The sequence below is a fragment of the Microcebus murinus genome, chromosome 2 (genome assembly GCF_040939455.1).
Source record: "Microcebus murinus isolate Inina chromosome 2, M.murinus_Inina_mat1.0, whole genome shotgun sequence".
NCBI classification, from domain to species: domain Eukaryota; kingdom Metazoa; phylum Chordata; class Mammalia; order Primates; family Cheirogaleidae; genus Microcebus; species Microcebus murinus.
The window spans coordinates 48596272-48613051 of NC_134105.1; the positions used below are offsets into that span (position 1 = coordinate 48596272).

General features: G+C 35.9%; 1 protein-coding gene across 8 annotated transcripts in view; it reads right to left on the reverse strand.

The window, feature by feature from the left end:
* Positions 1-16780, reverse strand: part of DOCK7 (dedicator of cytokinesis 7) — a 203895-nt gene that overhangs the window by 1657 nt on the left and 185458 nt on the right. For all 8 annotated transcript variants that reach the window (XM_012767100.2, XM_012767098.2, XM_075998923.1 and 5 more), the window contains 2 exons: positions 16069-16175; positions 4019-4186 (listed from right to left, as the gene is read on the reverse strand). In XM_012767100.2, the coding sequence (XP_012622554.2) occupies positions 4019-4186; positions 16069-16175 (275 nt within the window). The remainder of the gene's footprint in view (positions 1-4018; positions 4187-16068; positions 16176-16780) is intronic.

A 16780-nucleotide genomic window follows, 5' to 3' on the forward strand; every position in this document is an offset into this window, starting at 1 on the left:
CTTTGAAGTTTCTCTACTGTTGTGCTGAGACAGCATCATTGTATTTGGTCAACTGGAGCATGCACATGGAATTTTGATATTGCTGACTGCCTTTGGCCAATAGAATAATCTACTCTTCCAATACCTTACTCAAATGAAAATTCAGGAATTTGCTTGGGTAGACATTCTGATACATGTCATCAAGCTTGGATATTCCTCCCTCTGGTGCTGATTTGCCATGGTCTCTGGCTCCACCTACTTATGGATGTAGAATGTCTGGTAAAGTCAGAGAAGCCTGTTATGAATTTTGTCTCCAAATCCATGGATTGGTACTTTTGCCACATGGGACTGCTTCTGTTTGAAAAAGAAAGAGGTGGTGTGGTGGTGGGAGAAACTGCTGGTTATCACCCAATACTTGTCTCCTTCTTCGCTAATAAAAGAATTTTTAGCTGGGCAAAAAAACAAAAAAGCTGTACTGGAAGCAGATCCATCTCAATCTACACATTGAATTACCAGCAAGGTTTGACGTTACTCTTCCGACAGTACTGGATCATTTGAAACAAAATGGCAAGATAAACTGGATAGATGGGTTCCACATGACTTAAACGAGCATCAGCAGAGGAATTGTCTCGAAGATTGCCTTTTCTGTCACGACATAAAGGTGAACCATTTCTACACAGTATTGTTACATGTGAAAAATGGATTTTTTTTCACAATACCAAGCATCTGGCACAATGATTGGATACCGATAAACTGCCGAAACACAGTCCAAAACTGAATATTCATCAAAAAAAGCTAATAGTGTGTGTTTGGTGGTCCAGTGCTGGTATTATCCACTACAGCTTCATGAAACCAGATGAGTCGATTACAGCGGATGTCTACTGCAACCAATTGGACGAAATGATTAGCATGCTTGCCATTAAGCAGCTGAGATCACTCAACAGAGACAGGCCAATCCTCTTGACAAGACAATGCTTGCAACCTATGATTGCACAAACAACGCCACTCAAACTACAGAAGCTGGACTTGGGAAATCTCTGCCATCCATTGTATTCACCCGACCTTGCACCAACAGACTATCACTTCTTCCAGGCTTTGTAACACTTCTTGCAAGGAAAAATATTCAATCTCAACAAGCTGTGGAAAACATCTTTTGTGATTTCAACACCACTCCCTCACTGCTGGCATAAACAAGCTATCATAAGATAAACTATCAAAACTGTGTTGATAGTTTAGGTGCATACCTTAATTGTATTGCTTCTTGTTTGAGATATAAATAACTACACTTGATTTGAAGTCAGACATTTCATATTTAATGATCTAATAATTATTTTACAGACTAATCCATCACTACATGTCACTATAAATACCATTGCTTATTAAAAATAAGAAATTTTAGAAGAGTGACACTCATGTAAGAGTCTGGCTCAACAGGCCTAGATTCTCATCCCTGCTTCCATACTCAGTCTTTTTTTTTTTTTTTTTGAGACAGAGTCTCGCTTTCTTGCCTAGGCTAGAGTGAGTGCCGTGGCGTCAGCCTAGCTCACAGCAACCTCAAACTCCTGGGCTCAAGCGATCCTCCTGCCTCAGCCTCCCAAGTAGCTGGGACTACAGGCACAAGCCACCATGCCCGGCTGATTTTTATATATATATATATTAGTTGGCCAATTAATTTCTTTCTATTTTTATGGTAGAGACGGGGTCTCGCTCAGGCTGGTTTTGAACTCCTGACCTTGAGCAATCCGCCCGCCTCGGCCTCCCAGAGTGCTAGGATTACAGGCGTGAGCCACCGCGCCCGGCCCATACTCAGTCTTTTACAATATCACATGTCATGTAGTCTCTGGAAAACTGCACTATTACCCTCATAAGGGAATGAGAGTGAAAAAAGGAAAATAATAATTGCTAGTAATATGAAATTAGTTTTGACTTTAGGAACCTCATGAAAGGATCTTAGGAACTCCCCTCATGGGTCATAGGTCATACTTTGAGAACCACTATCTTAATACCTTTAAGCTTACTACAAAATAATGCAGATTTTGTAAACCGGCAAACTTAAAAAATCAAATTCTAGGAACTCTAAATTCTAAAGTTAAAAGTCAAGGGGATGATATTCTTGAAATACTTCTTAAGTTGGTTTCTTTTGCTTATTCTTCCTATAATTAAGGTTAAGCCATGAGGCTTAATATCATTAGGAAAGTAGAGGGCAGGTGCAAAGAGATCACATTCAGCTCTGAATCTTATAGTTTGCTTAGAAGGGAATAAGCAGTCTTCAAAGCTAGATGCTGTTCATCAAGAAAAAGTTTTTTCTAAATTCCAGAAAATTGCCTGAAAATATTAACAACCAAAGCTTGGAGGATTAGCCAAAAAGAAGATCAGAGAGGAAGGCAAAACTCAGGATATGTGTAAAGGAAAAGTTCCCTTCAGATAGGAAGAACACAGGCTTTCACAGAAAGGAGTTGGAGAGATCTGAAGGAACTGATACTGTGATCAGGCAACTGCCCATCTTAGGGAACCAGTACCCTTGCACTCTGGGATCTCTGACCTGGTGGATATAAGACTATTGGAGGGGAATGGAGGCAGCAAGAAGGAAAAAAATCCAAAAAGATTGAAGGGGAAACAAAAAGTGTTGGGAAGTACTATGTTGTTTCCCATTGGGAATTTTGAGAAGAAACTACCTAACAGGGTATCCCACATCAGTAAAAGATGATAAAGTAAAATATGTTTTGCCAGAGAAAGAATCTAAAACAGGCCTTCTGGTCTAGCCTCTTCCTACAGATTGTGGAAGACATTCAGATGATCTATATGCTGACCTAAAGCAAGCACTTAGTAGACATTTTCTGAATGAATGTGTGAATGACTTTTTTCTACAGGCCTAGAAGTAAAAACATATGAGACTACGTAAGCACAGGGACTAATTCCCAGGTGAGTAAATAGCCAGTTTAACTCTCTTCTGCAGTATAGTGTACCATGCATCTACATTCTATTTTTATGTAAACACCTTCAATGGCCTTCCAATTATTAATTTATCAGATAATTACAATATAATTTTCTGTATTGCTTTATTTTATGGTTAGTAAAGAAAGAAAAGGGTGGTAAAATATCACTGCTACATAATTCAACAGTTGTATGTAAATTTGATTTCAAAATGTAAAAAAGGCAGTTTACTTTTAGCAGTTATTGTGCCCTTTCCAAAATTCAGGTGATAAAAGTAAAATGTCAGGCACTGTCCTAGGAACTTTACATCTGTAACATGATTTAATCTCTTCAAGATAACAATAACAACCTCTTCAAGGTAAGTACTATCATCTCATATACAGAGGAGATCTAAAACTTAAATTACCTGCTCAAGTAGAACTAGGATTCAGTTGTAGAAAATTCCAAGTAATTTCCATTTCTAATTTGTCACATTTAAAAAGTAGAGAAAAATACTGAAGCCTTTTTGATGCTCAATGGAGTTACCTGCTTTAATACATATCTTGAAGAACACAGTGTATACTATTTACTATCATGACTGAGGGAAATGAATACCTGGCTTCTGATAGATTCTAGTGAATTCTCCCACTAAAATACCAGAAAGTATGACAGAACTTTAAAAGGAATAGCTTTAGGAGGCCAGACTTAATAGTCCTGATTAGTATGAGTACTTAGCATAACTTTATGATTCTCAAGTTACAGGAAGAACTGACTTTTATGTTGTAGACTGATTAATGTAAGGGTAATATGGGTTAAGCGTCCCTAATTTGGAAATGAAATCCAAAATGCTCCAAAATCAGAAACTTTTTGAATGCTGAAATGACTTTTTGAAAATCAGAAACTTTTTGAAAGCTCAAAGCTTTGAGGATTTTAGAGTTTCAGACTGAGGATGCTCAACCAGTAAGTAAAATGCAAATATTACAAAATCCAACAAAATCTCAAACCTGAAACACTTCTAGTCCCGAGCAATTCAGATAAAGGATATTCAACCTGTAAAAGGTTTATACTAGTTGAATGTTAGGTTTCAGAGGAAACATTATCTAAAACCATGTGTAGATAAGCATACCTGTGGCAGGTGACAGGCAATACTGCCTTATATAACTGAGGGATCTTTCTGTTTATCAGTGGCTGTAGGGCCTCTTTAAGGCGATGATAGTTTCTCTCCAGTTCTCTTTGATACTCCTTTTGATCTGGCCCAATTAAGCTCTTATTTTTTCTTAAGGCATCTTCACACCTAAGAAAAACAGCATGTTATTAAAAAATTACTCTGGCACAGTTTGTGGGCTTGTGTGTATATACACACACACATATATCTATCATGATGAGGATATTCAGTTTTTCAGCTGAATGTTAAATAATCCTTTTATTTTAGGTTTGATGAAGGGAAGGGAACAGATGATCAACTGAGTTCCTTTAAAATTTAATAAACATTTACTTTAATTTTCATTAAACTGAAAGTTATACATTTTTTTTTTTTTTTGAGACAGAGTCTCGCTTTGTTGCCCAGGCTAGAGTGCCATGGCATCAGCTAGCTCACAGCAACCTCAAACTCCTGGGCTCAAGCAATCCTGGTACCTCAGCCTTCCAAGTAGCTGGGACTACAGGCATGCACCACCATGCCAGGCTAATTTTATATATATATATATATTAGTTGGCCAATTAATTTCTTTCTATTTATAGTAGAGATGGGGGTCTCGCTCTTGCTCGGGCTGGATTCTAACTCCTGACCTCGAGCAATCCGCCTGCCTCGGCCTCCCAGAGTGTTAGGATTACAGGCGTGAGCCACCGTGCCCAGCCTATACATTTTTAAATGTTATATCTAAAGCCATTTTTTTTCCACATTACCACTAGACTAGAAGTTCTTTCAGGAATGTGTTCACACTCATTTGTGTGCACCAATGGTACCTGGCACAGTGCTTTGTCTAGGTTCAAATAAATATTTCTTAAATGAATAGATCTCGATGACAATCCTTTATCTAACTTATCCAAATATTTAAGAAAAATATCTGGACCCCATGAAGGAAGAAAGGATGCTAAAAAAACAATATATAAATATCAATATTTGTGGAATGCAGCTAAAGTGACGCTTAGTAGAAAATGCATAGTCTTAAATGTTTATATTAGAAAAGAAAGCTAAAATTGAAGAGCCAAGCAACTTAAAAGAATAAACATAAAGTATAAATAAGGAAATAAAATTTTAAAATATGACAAGAGTATCAAAAATTGCAAAAGTTGGTTCTTTGAAAAAAAAAAAAAAAACTAAAAAAAAATGGACTAAGCTATAGCAAGATTAAATGAGAGGTCAAATATTCCCTACTAGAAATTTAAAATGGAACAAAACGTCAAATATACCCAAAGTTTTAAAAGACATAGAAGAGATTATGTATAATTTACTGCCAAAAAATCTGAAGTTATACTTTTCTAGATAAATATAATTTAGTAAAACAGACTCAATTAAAAAATGTGAATAATCCTAAAATCATCAAATAAATTGTAGCAATTAAGTCACAAATCTATCCAAAAAGAAAATACTAACATGCAAATTCTACTGAACATTCTAAGGACAAATAACCCCAACATAATACAACTATTCTAGAGTATTAAAAAAATGAACATAAGGAAAATAAGTATTCCTGAGAAGAGTTTCAACTTATTTTTCAAGGCTGGTATACCAAAACCTAATGGGAACTATAAGAAAAAATTATAATCCAATCTTATCCATAAAAAATCACTGCAAAACTCCTAAAGAAAATATGGCTGGCCCTCTCTATAAAGTGGGTTTTGCATCCATGGATTCAATCAACCATGGATTGAAAATATTTGGGAAAAAAAATTGTGTCTGTACTGAATATATACAGACTTTTTTTGGTCATTATTCCCTAAACAATACAGTATAACAACTATTGGCATAGTATTTACATTGTTTCAGGTATTATAAGTAATCTAGAGATGATTTAAAACATACGGGAATACGTGCATAGGTTATATGCAAATAGTATGCCATTTTATATAACAAAGTAAACATCCATGAATTTTGATATTCACAGGTGGTCCTGTAACCAATCCTCCATGGATCCTGAGAGACAATTGTAATAGGAAACTTTTATTTTATTTTATTTTTTTATTTTATTATTTTATTTTATTTTATTATTTTATTTTATTTTATTTTTTGAGACAGAGGCTCACTCTGTTGCCTGGGCTAGAGTACCATGGCGTCACCCTAGCTCACAGCAACCTCAAACTCAGGGGCTCAAGCAATCCTTCTGCCTCAGCCTCCCAAGCAGCTGGGACCACAGGCACACACTACCACATCCGGCCAATTTTTGCTAATTTTAGTAGAGACGGGGTCTCACTCTTGCTCAGGCTGGTCTCGAAGTTTTGACCTCCAGTGATCCTCTTGCCTTGGCCTCCCAGAGTGCTAGGATTACAGGCATGAGCCTCTGCTCCTGGCCAAAACTGTTTTATCAATGTATTAAACAGAGACACACACACATACATTCACATGTACACAACCCATGACCAAGTTGTTTATCCCTGGAATATATAAAAGATTGGGTTATGAAATCAAGAAATGTTAATTACCCCATTAAAAGATTAAAGGAGATACATAAAAAGGCATTGGTAACAAAAGTTTAAAACCTGCATAACTACAAATAGGTGGAAACTCTCTTAACCTAATTAAAAATATTCATAAAAACATGTAGCAAACATTATACTCAATGGTGAAACCTTTCTATTTTAGATCAGAAACAAGAAAATTATGACCTCCCTAATTATTCCTGTTCCACATAGTACTGGAGGCCCTAATTACCACTCTAAGACAAGAAAAAGATTCTACTGGTAAATTATTAGAATTAACAAGTAAGTTTGGTAAAGTTCTCATATAAAATTAATATATAAAAGTCAACTGTATTTCTGTATACCACCAAATAGAAAACACATTTTAAAAAGACATCATTGGCCGGGCGCGGTGGCTCACGCCTGTAATCCTAGCACTCTGGGAGGCCGAGGCGGGCGGATTACTCGAGGTCAGGAGTTCGAAACCAGCCCGAGCAAGAACGAGACCCCATCTCTACTATAAATAGAAAGAAATTAATTGGCCAACTAATAGATATAGAAAAAAAAAATTAGCTGGACGTGGTGGCGCATGCCTGTAGTCCCAGCTACTCGGGAGGCTGAGGCAGCAGGATTGCTTGAGCCCAGGAGTTTGAGGTTGCTGTGAGCTAGGCTGATGCCATGGCACTCACTCTAGCCTGGGCAACAAAGCGAGACTCTGTCTCAAAAAAAAAAAAAAAAAAAAAAAAAAGGACATCATTAATGCTTAAAAGTACTAGATACTAAGGAATAATTTAAAAAATATACAAGTTTTTCTACAAAGAAAATTTAAATAATAAGACATTTAAAAGTTCTAAGTAAATGGAGAAATATACCATATTTATGGATTGATATCAGTAAAGATATCAAAAATTAAAATTTATATTAATATATATTAAAATTTATATTAAACTCTTTTATTGTAAATTTTAATAGTCTTTGAACAAAATAGTCTTTGAACAAAACAAGGTGAGATGAATTGCTCTATCCAATAAAAAGGCTTATTATAAAGCTGCAGTAATTAAGACATCATGATACTGGCTCAAGGAGAGATAAACAGAGCAATGTAGGAGAATAAAGATCCAAGAAACAGATGCACACAAACATGGACACTTAATTTATGATAGTGATAACACTGCAAAGCCAGTAGAAAAAGGACAGTCTTTTTTTTTTTTTTTGAGACAGAGTCTCACTTTGTTGTCCAGGCTAGAGTGAGTGCCGTGGCGTCAGCCTAGCTCACAGCAACCTCAAACTCCTGGGCTCAAGCGATCCTCCTGCCTCAGCCTCCCGAGTAGCTGGGACTACAGGCATGCGCCACCATGCCCGGCTAATTTTTTTTTTTTTTATATATATATCAGTTGGCCAATTAATTTCTTTCTATTTATAGTAGAGACGGGGTCTCGCTCTTGCTCAGGCTGGTTTTGAACTCCTGACCTTGAGCAATCCGCCCGCCTCGGCCTCCCAAGAGCTAGGATTACAGGCGTGAGCCACAGCGCCCGGCCAGGACAGTCTTTTAAATAAGTGGTCAACTGGATATCCATATGAGGGGGAAAAAAATGCTGTCCATATTCAGTAAATGGTACTGAGATAATTTTCAGTTATCAATAAGGACAAATATCGAACTGATCCCTATGTTGAACCATACACAAAAATCAACTGCAAGAGGATTTTCTAAAAAGGAAAAAAGGCTCTTTTTTTTGGTCTCTCCACCTTTCACTTAACCTATGTTGAATGACTAGTCATAAAGGAAAAGACTGAATCATTTAACCCCATTAAATTTAAGAACTTCTGTTTATAAAAATAAAAGTGAAAAGCCCCAAATTCAGAGAGGATATTTGTGATACTTACAAATGATAAAGCATTATATATCCAGAACATACAAATATCCTTAGAAATCAGTAAAGAAAAGAATCCCATAGGAAAATGGCAAAAGACTTGGACAAGTAACTTTATAGAAGAGGAAAGAAAAATGGCTAACAAACACATGACCAGATATTTAACCTCTTTGGTAATCAGGGAAATGCAAATGTAATCCATGATCACATATCATTTCACATCTACTGACTGGTAAAAGTTAAAATGTTAGACAATATCAAGTATTGGTGAGGATATATAGTAATAGGAGTGCTCTCAAATGCTATTGGTGGGAATGCAAATTTGCCTTATACACTTTGGAAAAAAATGTGGTATCATCTGGTCCAAGATGAACCTAGGAACCAACAATACTATTCTTAGTTATAAGCCCTAGAAAATCTCTTGTACATGTACATCCAGAAATAGATAGAGAAATATTTGAGTAGGACTCTTTGTAACTAAAAAACAAAACAAAACAGGAAACAACCAAAATATCCATTAACAGAAGAAGTAATAAATAAATCATGCCATATTCATACAATGGTATATATAAAAATAAACTAAAGAAACATTTATTACAGATATATCTCAAAAACACTGAAAATGGCAAGTCACAGAAGAATCTATAGACGGTTCATTTTATATAAAGTTAAAAAATGCAAAACTAAATGTTATTTAGGTATACATTAATTTATAGTAAAACTATAAAGACAAGAAAGGAAATGTTAACTATGAAATTCAGGATACCAGTCACCATTGAAGGAAAGGAGAGGGCGATGATATCAGAGAAGGGTACATGGGGAGGGGAATCTCAAAGTAATGATAATGCTCTATTTCTTAAGCTGAGTGGTGAGCACATGACTTTTGTCTTCCTATTCTTTAATAGCAAATGTTATAAATATTTACAATATATTCAAGATTTAATGAAAATAAGTTTTAAAAAACAAAACTGAAGATAAAAAATAAACATGTGGAAAATAATTTATTGTTTTTAGTAATAAAAACGGAAGTACCATTTAACACATTGACTGCCAAACTAGAAAAAAAATTTTTTGCCCTGAGGCCACAGTGTTTTATTACAAAATAAGCAGAACAAAAATTTCTATTTATTTATTCTAATTTTCTATTCTAGAAAATAGAATAAAAACTAAAAACAAAACAATCCTTTCAAATTTAAAGAAAAATTTGTTATTTTTCATTGTTTTCTGTGTGTGAGTTATATTCAACTTAAAATATAGTTCGTAATGGTAAAGGTAAAGAAATGTGTGAGTTACATATGCTTCCTGAGGCCCCAGGCTCAAAACTAGCATGAGTTAAATAAACTCATGTAACAGTTAACATGTTGGAACTAACAAATAACATCCTATTCAAATGGCATTATTTAAAGCACAGTGTATTTGAGACTAGTACATCTGCATTCTTGGCACTGTTAATACAGTTGACCCTTGAACAAAATGGGTTTGAAATGCACGAGTCCACTTACGTGTGAATTTTTTTCAGTAAATATACTGGAAAATTTTTTGGAGATCTGTGACAATGTGAAAAAAGTTGAAGACAAATTGCATAGTCTAGAAATATTTTAAAAATTACGAAAAATTTAGGTATGTCATGAACACATAAAATATATGTAGATACTAGCCTATTTTCTCATTTACTACCATAAAATATATAAAAATTGGGGCCGGGCGCTGTGGCTCACGCCTGTAATCCTAGCTCTTGGGAGGCCGAGGCGGGCGGATTGCTCAAGGTCAGGAGTTCAAAACCAGCCTGAGCAAGAGCGAGACCCCGTCTCTACTATAAATAGAAAGAAATTAATTGGCCAACTGATATATATATAAAAAATTAGCCGGGCATGGTGGCGCATGCCTGTAGTCCCAGCTACCCAGGAGGCTGAGGCAGAAGGATCACTCGAGCCCAGGAGTTTGAGGTTGCTGTGAGCTAGGACGCCACGGCACTCACTCTAGCCTGGGCAATAAAGCGAGACTCTGTCTCAAAAAAAAAAAAAAAAAAAAATTGACCGGGTGTGGTGGGTCATACCTGTAATCCTAGCACTCTGGGAGGCCAAGGCGGGTGGGTTGTTTGAGTTCAGGAGTTCGAGACCAGACTGAGCAAGAGCGAGACCCCCTCTCAAAGAAATTAGCTGGACAACTAAAAATATATATACACAGGCCAGGTGCAGTGGCTCACGCCTGTAATCCTAGCACTCTGGGAGGCTGAGGCGGGCGGATTGCTCAAGGTCAGAAGTTCGAAACCAGCCTGAGTGAGACCCCATCTCTACTAAAAATAGAAAGAAATTAATTGACCAATTAACAATATATATACAAAAAAAATTAGCTGGGCATGGTGGTGCATGCCTATAGTCCCAGCTACTCGGGAGGCTGAGGCAGAAGGATTGGTTGAGCCCAGGAGATTGAGGTTGCTGTAAGCTAGGCTGATGCCATGGCACTCTAATCTGGGCAACGAGTGAGACTCTGTGTCAAAAAAAAAAAAAAAAAAAAAATATATATATATATATAAATCTATTATAAAAAGTTAAACTTTATCGAAACGTATGCACATAAACACAGATCCTACATGGCACTATTTGCAGTTGAGAGAAATAAAAACAAATTTAAAAATGTAGTAATAAATCACAACTGCATAAAATTAACTGTAGTACATACTATAGTACTGCAATAATTTCAAAGCCACCTCCTGATGATATTGCAGGAAGCTCAAGCATTGTAAGTCTCTGCTTAAAATGTCATGTTATGCCAATGACATGTTATGCCATGTGAGCAGTTCGTCTCTCTAGTAAACTGCGTATCACAGTAAAAAGTTATCTCTCATAGTTTTTGCATATTTTTCATCATGTTTAATGTGATACCATAAATCCTGAATAACACCATGGGACCCAAACAAAGTAGTACTAGTGCTGCTGGAAGTGCTCTCAAGCAGCAGAGAAAGGTCACGACATTACAAGAAAAAGTTGAAGTGCTTGATATGTACCATAGATTGAGGTCTGTAGCTACAGTTAACTGCCATTTCAAGATATGAATGAAAGATATAAATGAATCCAACATAAGAGCCATTGTAAAAAAAGGAGGAAATTTGTGAGGGCAACAGGTGTGAAAACCTTGCAGTTTTTACAAAATGCCTTTTTATCTCATATTGAAAATGCAGCTTTTATGTGGGTACAAGATTGCTATTAGAAAAGCATACCAATAGCCTCTAATATGATTCAAGAAAGAGCAAAATTATTATATGACAACTTAAAGCAAAGGGAAAATAAAGGATCTAAAGCTGGAGAATATAATGCCAGCAAAGGATGGTTTGAAAATTTTAGAAAGAGGTTCAGCTTAAAAAATTTCAAGATAACAGGAGAAGTAGCTTCTGCCAACCAAGAAGCAGTAGACAAAAATTCCCAGATGCCATTAAGAAAATCATTGAGGAGAAAGGATATCTACCTGAATAGGTTTTTAATGCAGATGAAAGTGCCCAATTCTGGAAAAAAACAATGCCACAAAAAACATTAGTAAGAAAGACAAGTGAGCACCAGGATTTAAGGTAGGAAAGAATAGGCTAACTCTACTGTTTCTGAAAATGCAATCTGGTTTATTATCAGAACTGCTCTTACCTATAAAAATGCTAAACCCCAAACCTTGAAGGGAAAAGATAAAATTCCAGCTACCAGTCTTCTGGTTGTACAAGAAGGCCTGGACAAGAACCCTTTTTCTGGATTGGTTTCATTGATGCTTTGTCCCTGAAGTCAGGAAGTACCTTGCCAGTAAAGCACTGCCTTTTAAAGTTTTTTTGATACTGGACAGTGCTCCTGGCCACCAAGAACCCCATGAGTTCAACAATGAAGGAGCTGAAGTGGTCTACTTTTCCCCAAACACAATGTCTCTAATTCAGCCTCTAGATCAGGGGGTCATAAGGACTTTTAAGAGTCGGTACTGTCATCATTGTTATAGAAAAAGCCATGAAAGCTACCCAGCCCAAAATAATAAACTCCTGCTGGAGAAAACTGTGTTCAGATGTTGTGCATGACCTCATAGAATTTACAACAGAGCCAGTCAAGAACATTATGAAAGAGATTATGGATATGGCAAGAGGTGAGGGAGAAATTCAAGAGCTAAAAGATACCACACCAGAGGAATTAAAAGGTGACTTAATGGAGAGATAAGTACCTCCAAACCAGTGCCAGATGATGAGGAAGACATAGAAGCAGCAGTGTAAGAAACCAAATTGATGTTAGACAATCTGAGTTCTGATTATTCAAGACTGCTTTTGACTTCTTTTATAGCAGGGGCCCTTCTATGATGAGGGCATTGAAACTAAAGCAAATAGTAGAAGGATTGGTGCCACATACAAACATTTTTAGAGAAATGAAAAAGCAAAAATGTCAGACTGAAATTATGATGTACTTCTGTAAAGTTACATCTAGCATGCATGCCTCCCCTTCCACCTTCTCTATGTCTTCCACCCCTAAGACAGCAAGACCAATGCTTCCTCTTCGTTCTCCTTCTCTTTAGCCTGTTCAACATGAAGAAGATGAGGATGAAGACCTTTATGATGATCCACTTCCACTTAATGAATAGTAAATATATTTTGTCTTCCTTATGATTTTCTTAACATTTTCTTTACTCTAGCTTACCTTAGTGTAAGAATACAGTATATATATTAACATACATAATATGTTTTATTGACTGTATTATTGACAAGGTTTCCAGTCAACAGTAGGCTACCAGTAGTTAAGTTCTTGGGGAGTCAAAAGTTATACATGCACTCTGGGAGGCAGAGGTGGGCGGATCACTCGAGGTCAGGAGTTTGAAACCAGCCTGAGCAAGAGTGAGACCCCGTCTCTACAATAAATAGAAAGAAATTAATTGGCCAACTAATATATAGAGAAAAAAATTAGCCGGGCATGGTGGCACATGCGTGTAGTCCCAGCTACTCGGGAGGCTGAGGCAGGAGGATCCCGAGTCCAGGAGTTTGAGGTTGCTGTGAGCTAGGCTGACGCCATGGCACTCACTCTAGCCTGGGCAACAAAGCGAGACTCTGTCTCAAAAAAAAAAAAAGTTATACATGAATTTTCAACTGCACAGAGTGCTGTTGCCTCTAACTACTGCATTGTTGAAGGGTCAACTGTACTTAGAGACTTTTTGGAATGTAGTTGGTATTATGAACCAATAAGAATGCTCATGTACTTTGGCTTGGTAATCTCATGCGAGAAATTTTAATTCAACAAAAGAAAGATCTATTGTGGTACAAACTATGTCACACTCATTCAACTTAAAGTCAAATAGGAATACAGAAAATTATAGATTAATTAGAGGATATAAATTAACCATTGGAGTAATAGTTTTAGCTTTAATTGAAAATAAGAATTTAAGATTATATGTATGACTGAACTATGGCAAAATATATATGAATACTGGCATAAAAATGAATGGTAACACAAAAATAAAAAATATAGAATTGGCTATTACCTTCTTTGTAAAGTTTATAGTTATATAGTTTTTTGTTTGTTTTTTTGCTTTTTCATAATTTAAAAGGAGAAAAGCTTCTCTACACATAGTAACATTTAAGGAGACCTATTGAATACAGGAATTTGTTACCCTATGGTAAATATATACAAAGAAGACATTTGTCAAGAATTGTAGTCATGATAAAATATTCCACAATAGCAAGAAAAGAAGTATCTGATTAGCTATTATTAGATGTCTATAACCTAAATAAGAAGTATGTATTGTTCCATGATCATCTAGTTGACAAAGACAGCAGGGTTTATTTTGTTGTTTTTTTAAACCTCCCAAATAATAAAATTCTAGAAATCAGTCAATTCCATGAACAAGAATCAGGTTTCTTTCTTTTACCACCACAGTTCATCTATTCCATATATTATTTCCTACTGTTTCCTAAAACTAATCCTATGAGGTTATCTAGCATAACAGTTATATTACAAAATCTCAGACTTTCAATGAAGCTTTTTGAAGTTTTTCTTTTAGATGTTTACCATGTTCAGGAAGGAGAAATTGATAGCAGTTTGTGATCACTATTGCAATGAGAACAAAGGAGATATCATCTCAAACTACTTAAACAAGTACCATTACCCATAATTTTCTGATGATAAAACTAACACAAGATAAAATTATTCCTGCCCCTAATAAATCCATTCAATGAATGGTTTGATAAGAGAAATCATTAGAGGGAGTTCTATGGTTCTAATGCTGCTTTATTAGATGACAATCAAGTCATTTATTAATGGTACACAAGGCCTTTTCAAGGTGACTCCAATCTATTTTCCCAGTCTTTTCTTTAACTATTGGTCTTTACAGATTCCATGGTTCCAACTTTACTAGACTATGTACCTTTCATGGAACAGATCCTGAACGTTGTTAATTTCTAATTTGGTAGGCCCTTCTCCCTCTTTTCTGCCTGAAAAACTAATACTCATCTTCCAAGGTTCAAATCAAATGTGTGGAATCTTCCCTGACATCACTAAATTGAATTATTCATTCATTCCCTCTTTTGTAATCATAGTGTCAGTAAAACAGAAATCAAGTTGATAAATGATTTTTTTCCCCTATTGTTTCAAAATTTAATATTTACTGAACATCTCTTCATTATGTGCCAAGTATTAGCCTATAAATGTTTCATTGTGCAGAAAAGAGTTAAGATTGCATGCCTGAGACTGCTGTCCTTAGAAAGGCCCAACTGCAAGGTTGGCCCTTGGTTAGAGTCTGGGAATTTGGATTTTGGGAGATTCCCCATCATTCACAGAAGATAAGTGTGGTTCCCTGTGCCTAAACTATTTATATAAACACTATGGTTTATGCTGAATACCTGCTTTCCTTTTGAGAGTCTAGAATTTTGGTTTGTATCAGGGAAAGGGTACCTATGTGACCAGCTCCCAGTAAAAACCTTAGGCCCTGAGTCTCCAATTCTCCAATGAGGTTCCCTGGTAGACATTTCACAACTCATTGCTGGAGGAATTAAGCAAGTCCTGTGTGACTCCACTGCCAGAGAACCCATTGTACCTTTCCCTTTGCTAACCTTACTTTGTATTCTTTCAGTGCAATAAATCACAGCTACCAGTGACTATACACTGAGTTCTGAGTCCTCTTAGCAAATCACTGAAACTGGTGGTGGTCGTAGGGACTCCTGACACACCCATATAGTATTTCACCTAATTTGCACAACCTCCCTATGGGAGGTAGATATTATTATCCTTACTTCATAGATTAGGAAACTGAGGATCGCAGAAATTAAAGTGACCTGGAAAAGGACACAGAAGGATAATGTCAGGATATGAACACCATTTTTTGATTCTAAATTTATCGCTTGTAAGTTCCCTGGGGGAAGAGAAACCAAAACTTGAACATTGAAGGTTCACAACAGATAGTAGCTTTCAAGTTAAATAGTCTAATAATTGTTTCAAGTTAATAAAATTTTCTGAGCTTTGGGTTATCCAATCTTTAAAATTAAAAATATGGCATTATAGAGTATGGCAGGATGGGGGCAAGGATACATTATTAAAGGATAGTAAATTCTACACAGATTATTTCTCACTGTAAACCATTTTTGTGTGTTTTCTCTTTTTAATAGTTCCATAAGGCCCATATGTCATACTGTGGTGTTGGACATTCTCAATTTGAAGATCTTTATGCAGGAAGCCTTAAATACCTTTTAGTAAAATCTTTAAAGCAGAGTCGAAGTTTATTATGATGTCTGAAGAGCTTTGGGTCATTGGGAATTTCAGATAGGAAAACCTGGGCAACTTCTAGAGGCCCCTGTAAAATAAGAAAATAAAATAAGAAGTGTGTTTTTGTCTTCTCTAAAATCACAGAGACAGAATTTATCCAAATGATTTTTCTTACAACTGAGATACATACATATCTATGACTATATTAAAACTCTTCAGAGACAGACTGTTTTAATTTTTCCTAATTTCATATCTACATTCTTTCCAACTGCAATTAAATTAACTTCTTATTAGTTCATTCTTCAAAGAAACAGAATAGGCGATCAAGGACTGACTAATGTGTTCAATAATGCAGTTTGTCTAGTATTTTTTATATTCTTTAATTTATCCTAGATGTAAATGTCAGGCTACTACATCTGCCAATCCATTGGTTATCAGACTTGATTTTGCTAAAACAGCTTCCCTCAGTAATCCAAAGATGTTCCTGATGCTGCAAGTTAAAGATGATAATGTTTTGTGAGTAAGCTACATCATTTGGAGGTAAAAACCTTAAAATCACGTATGTTTTGGAGGGTAAAGGTCTTAAGGTATTTACATCAGTTTGGGCAGGGCATTTTTTAGCTTTGTTCCTTTAATCTAAAAACTAGTTAAGCCATATTATAGAAACTTTTTCTTGAAGCCTTTCTGGATTTT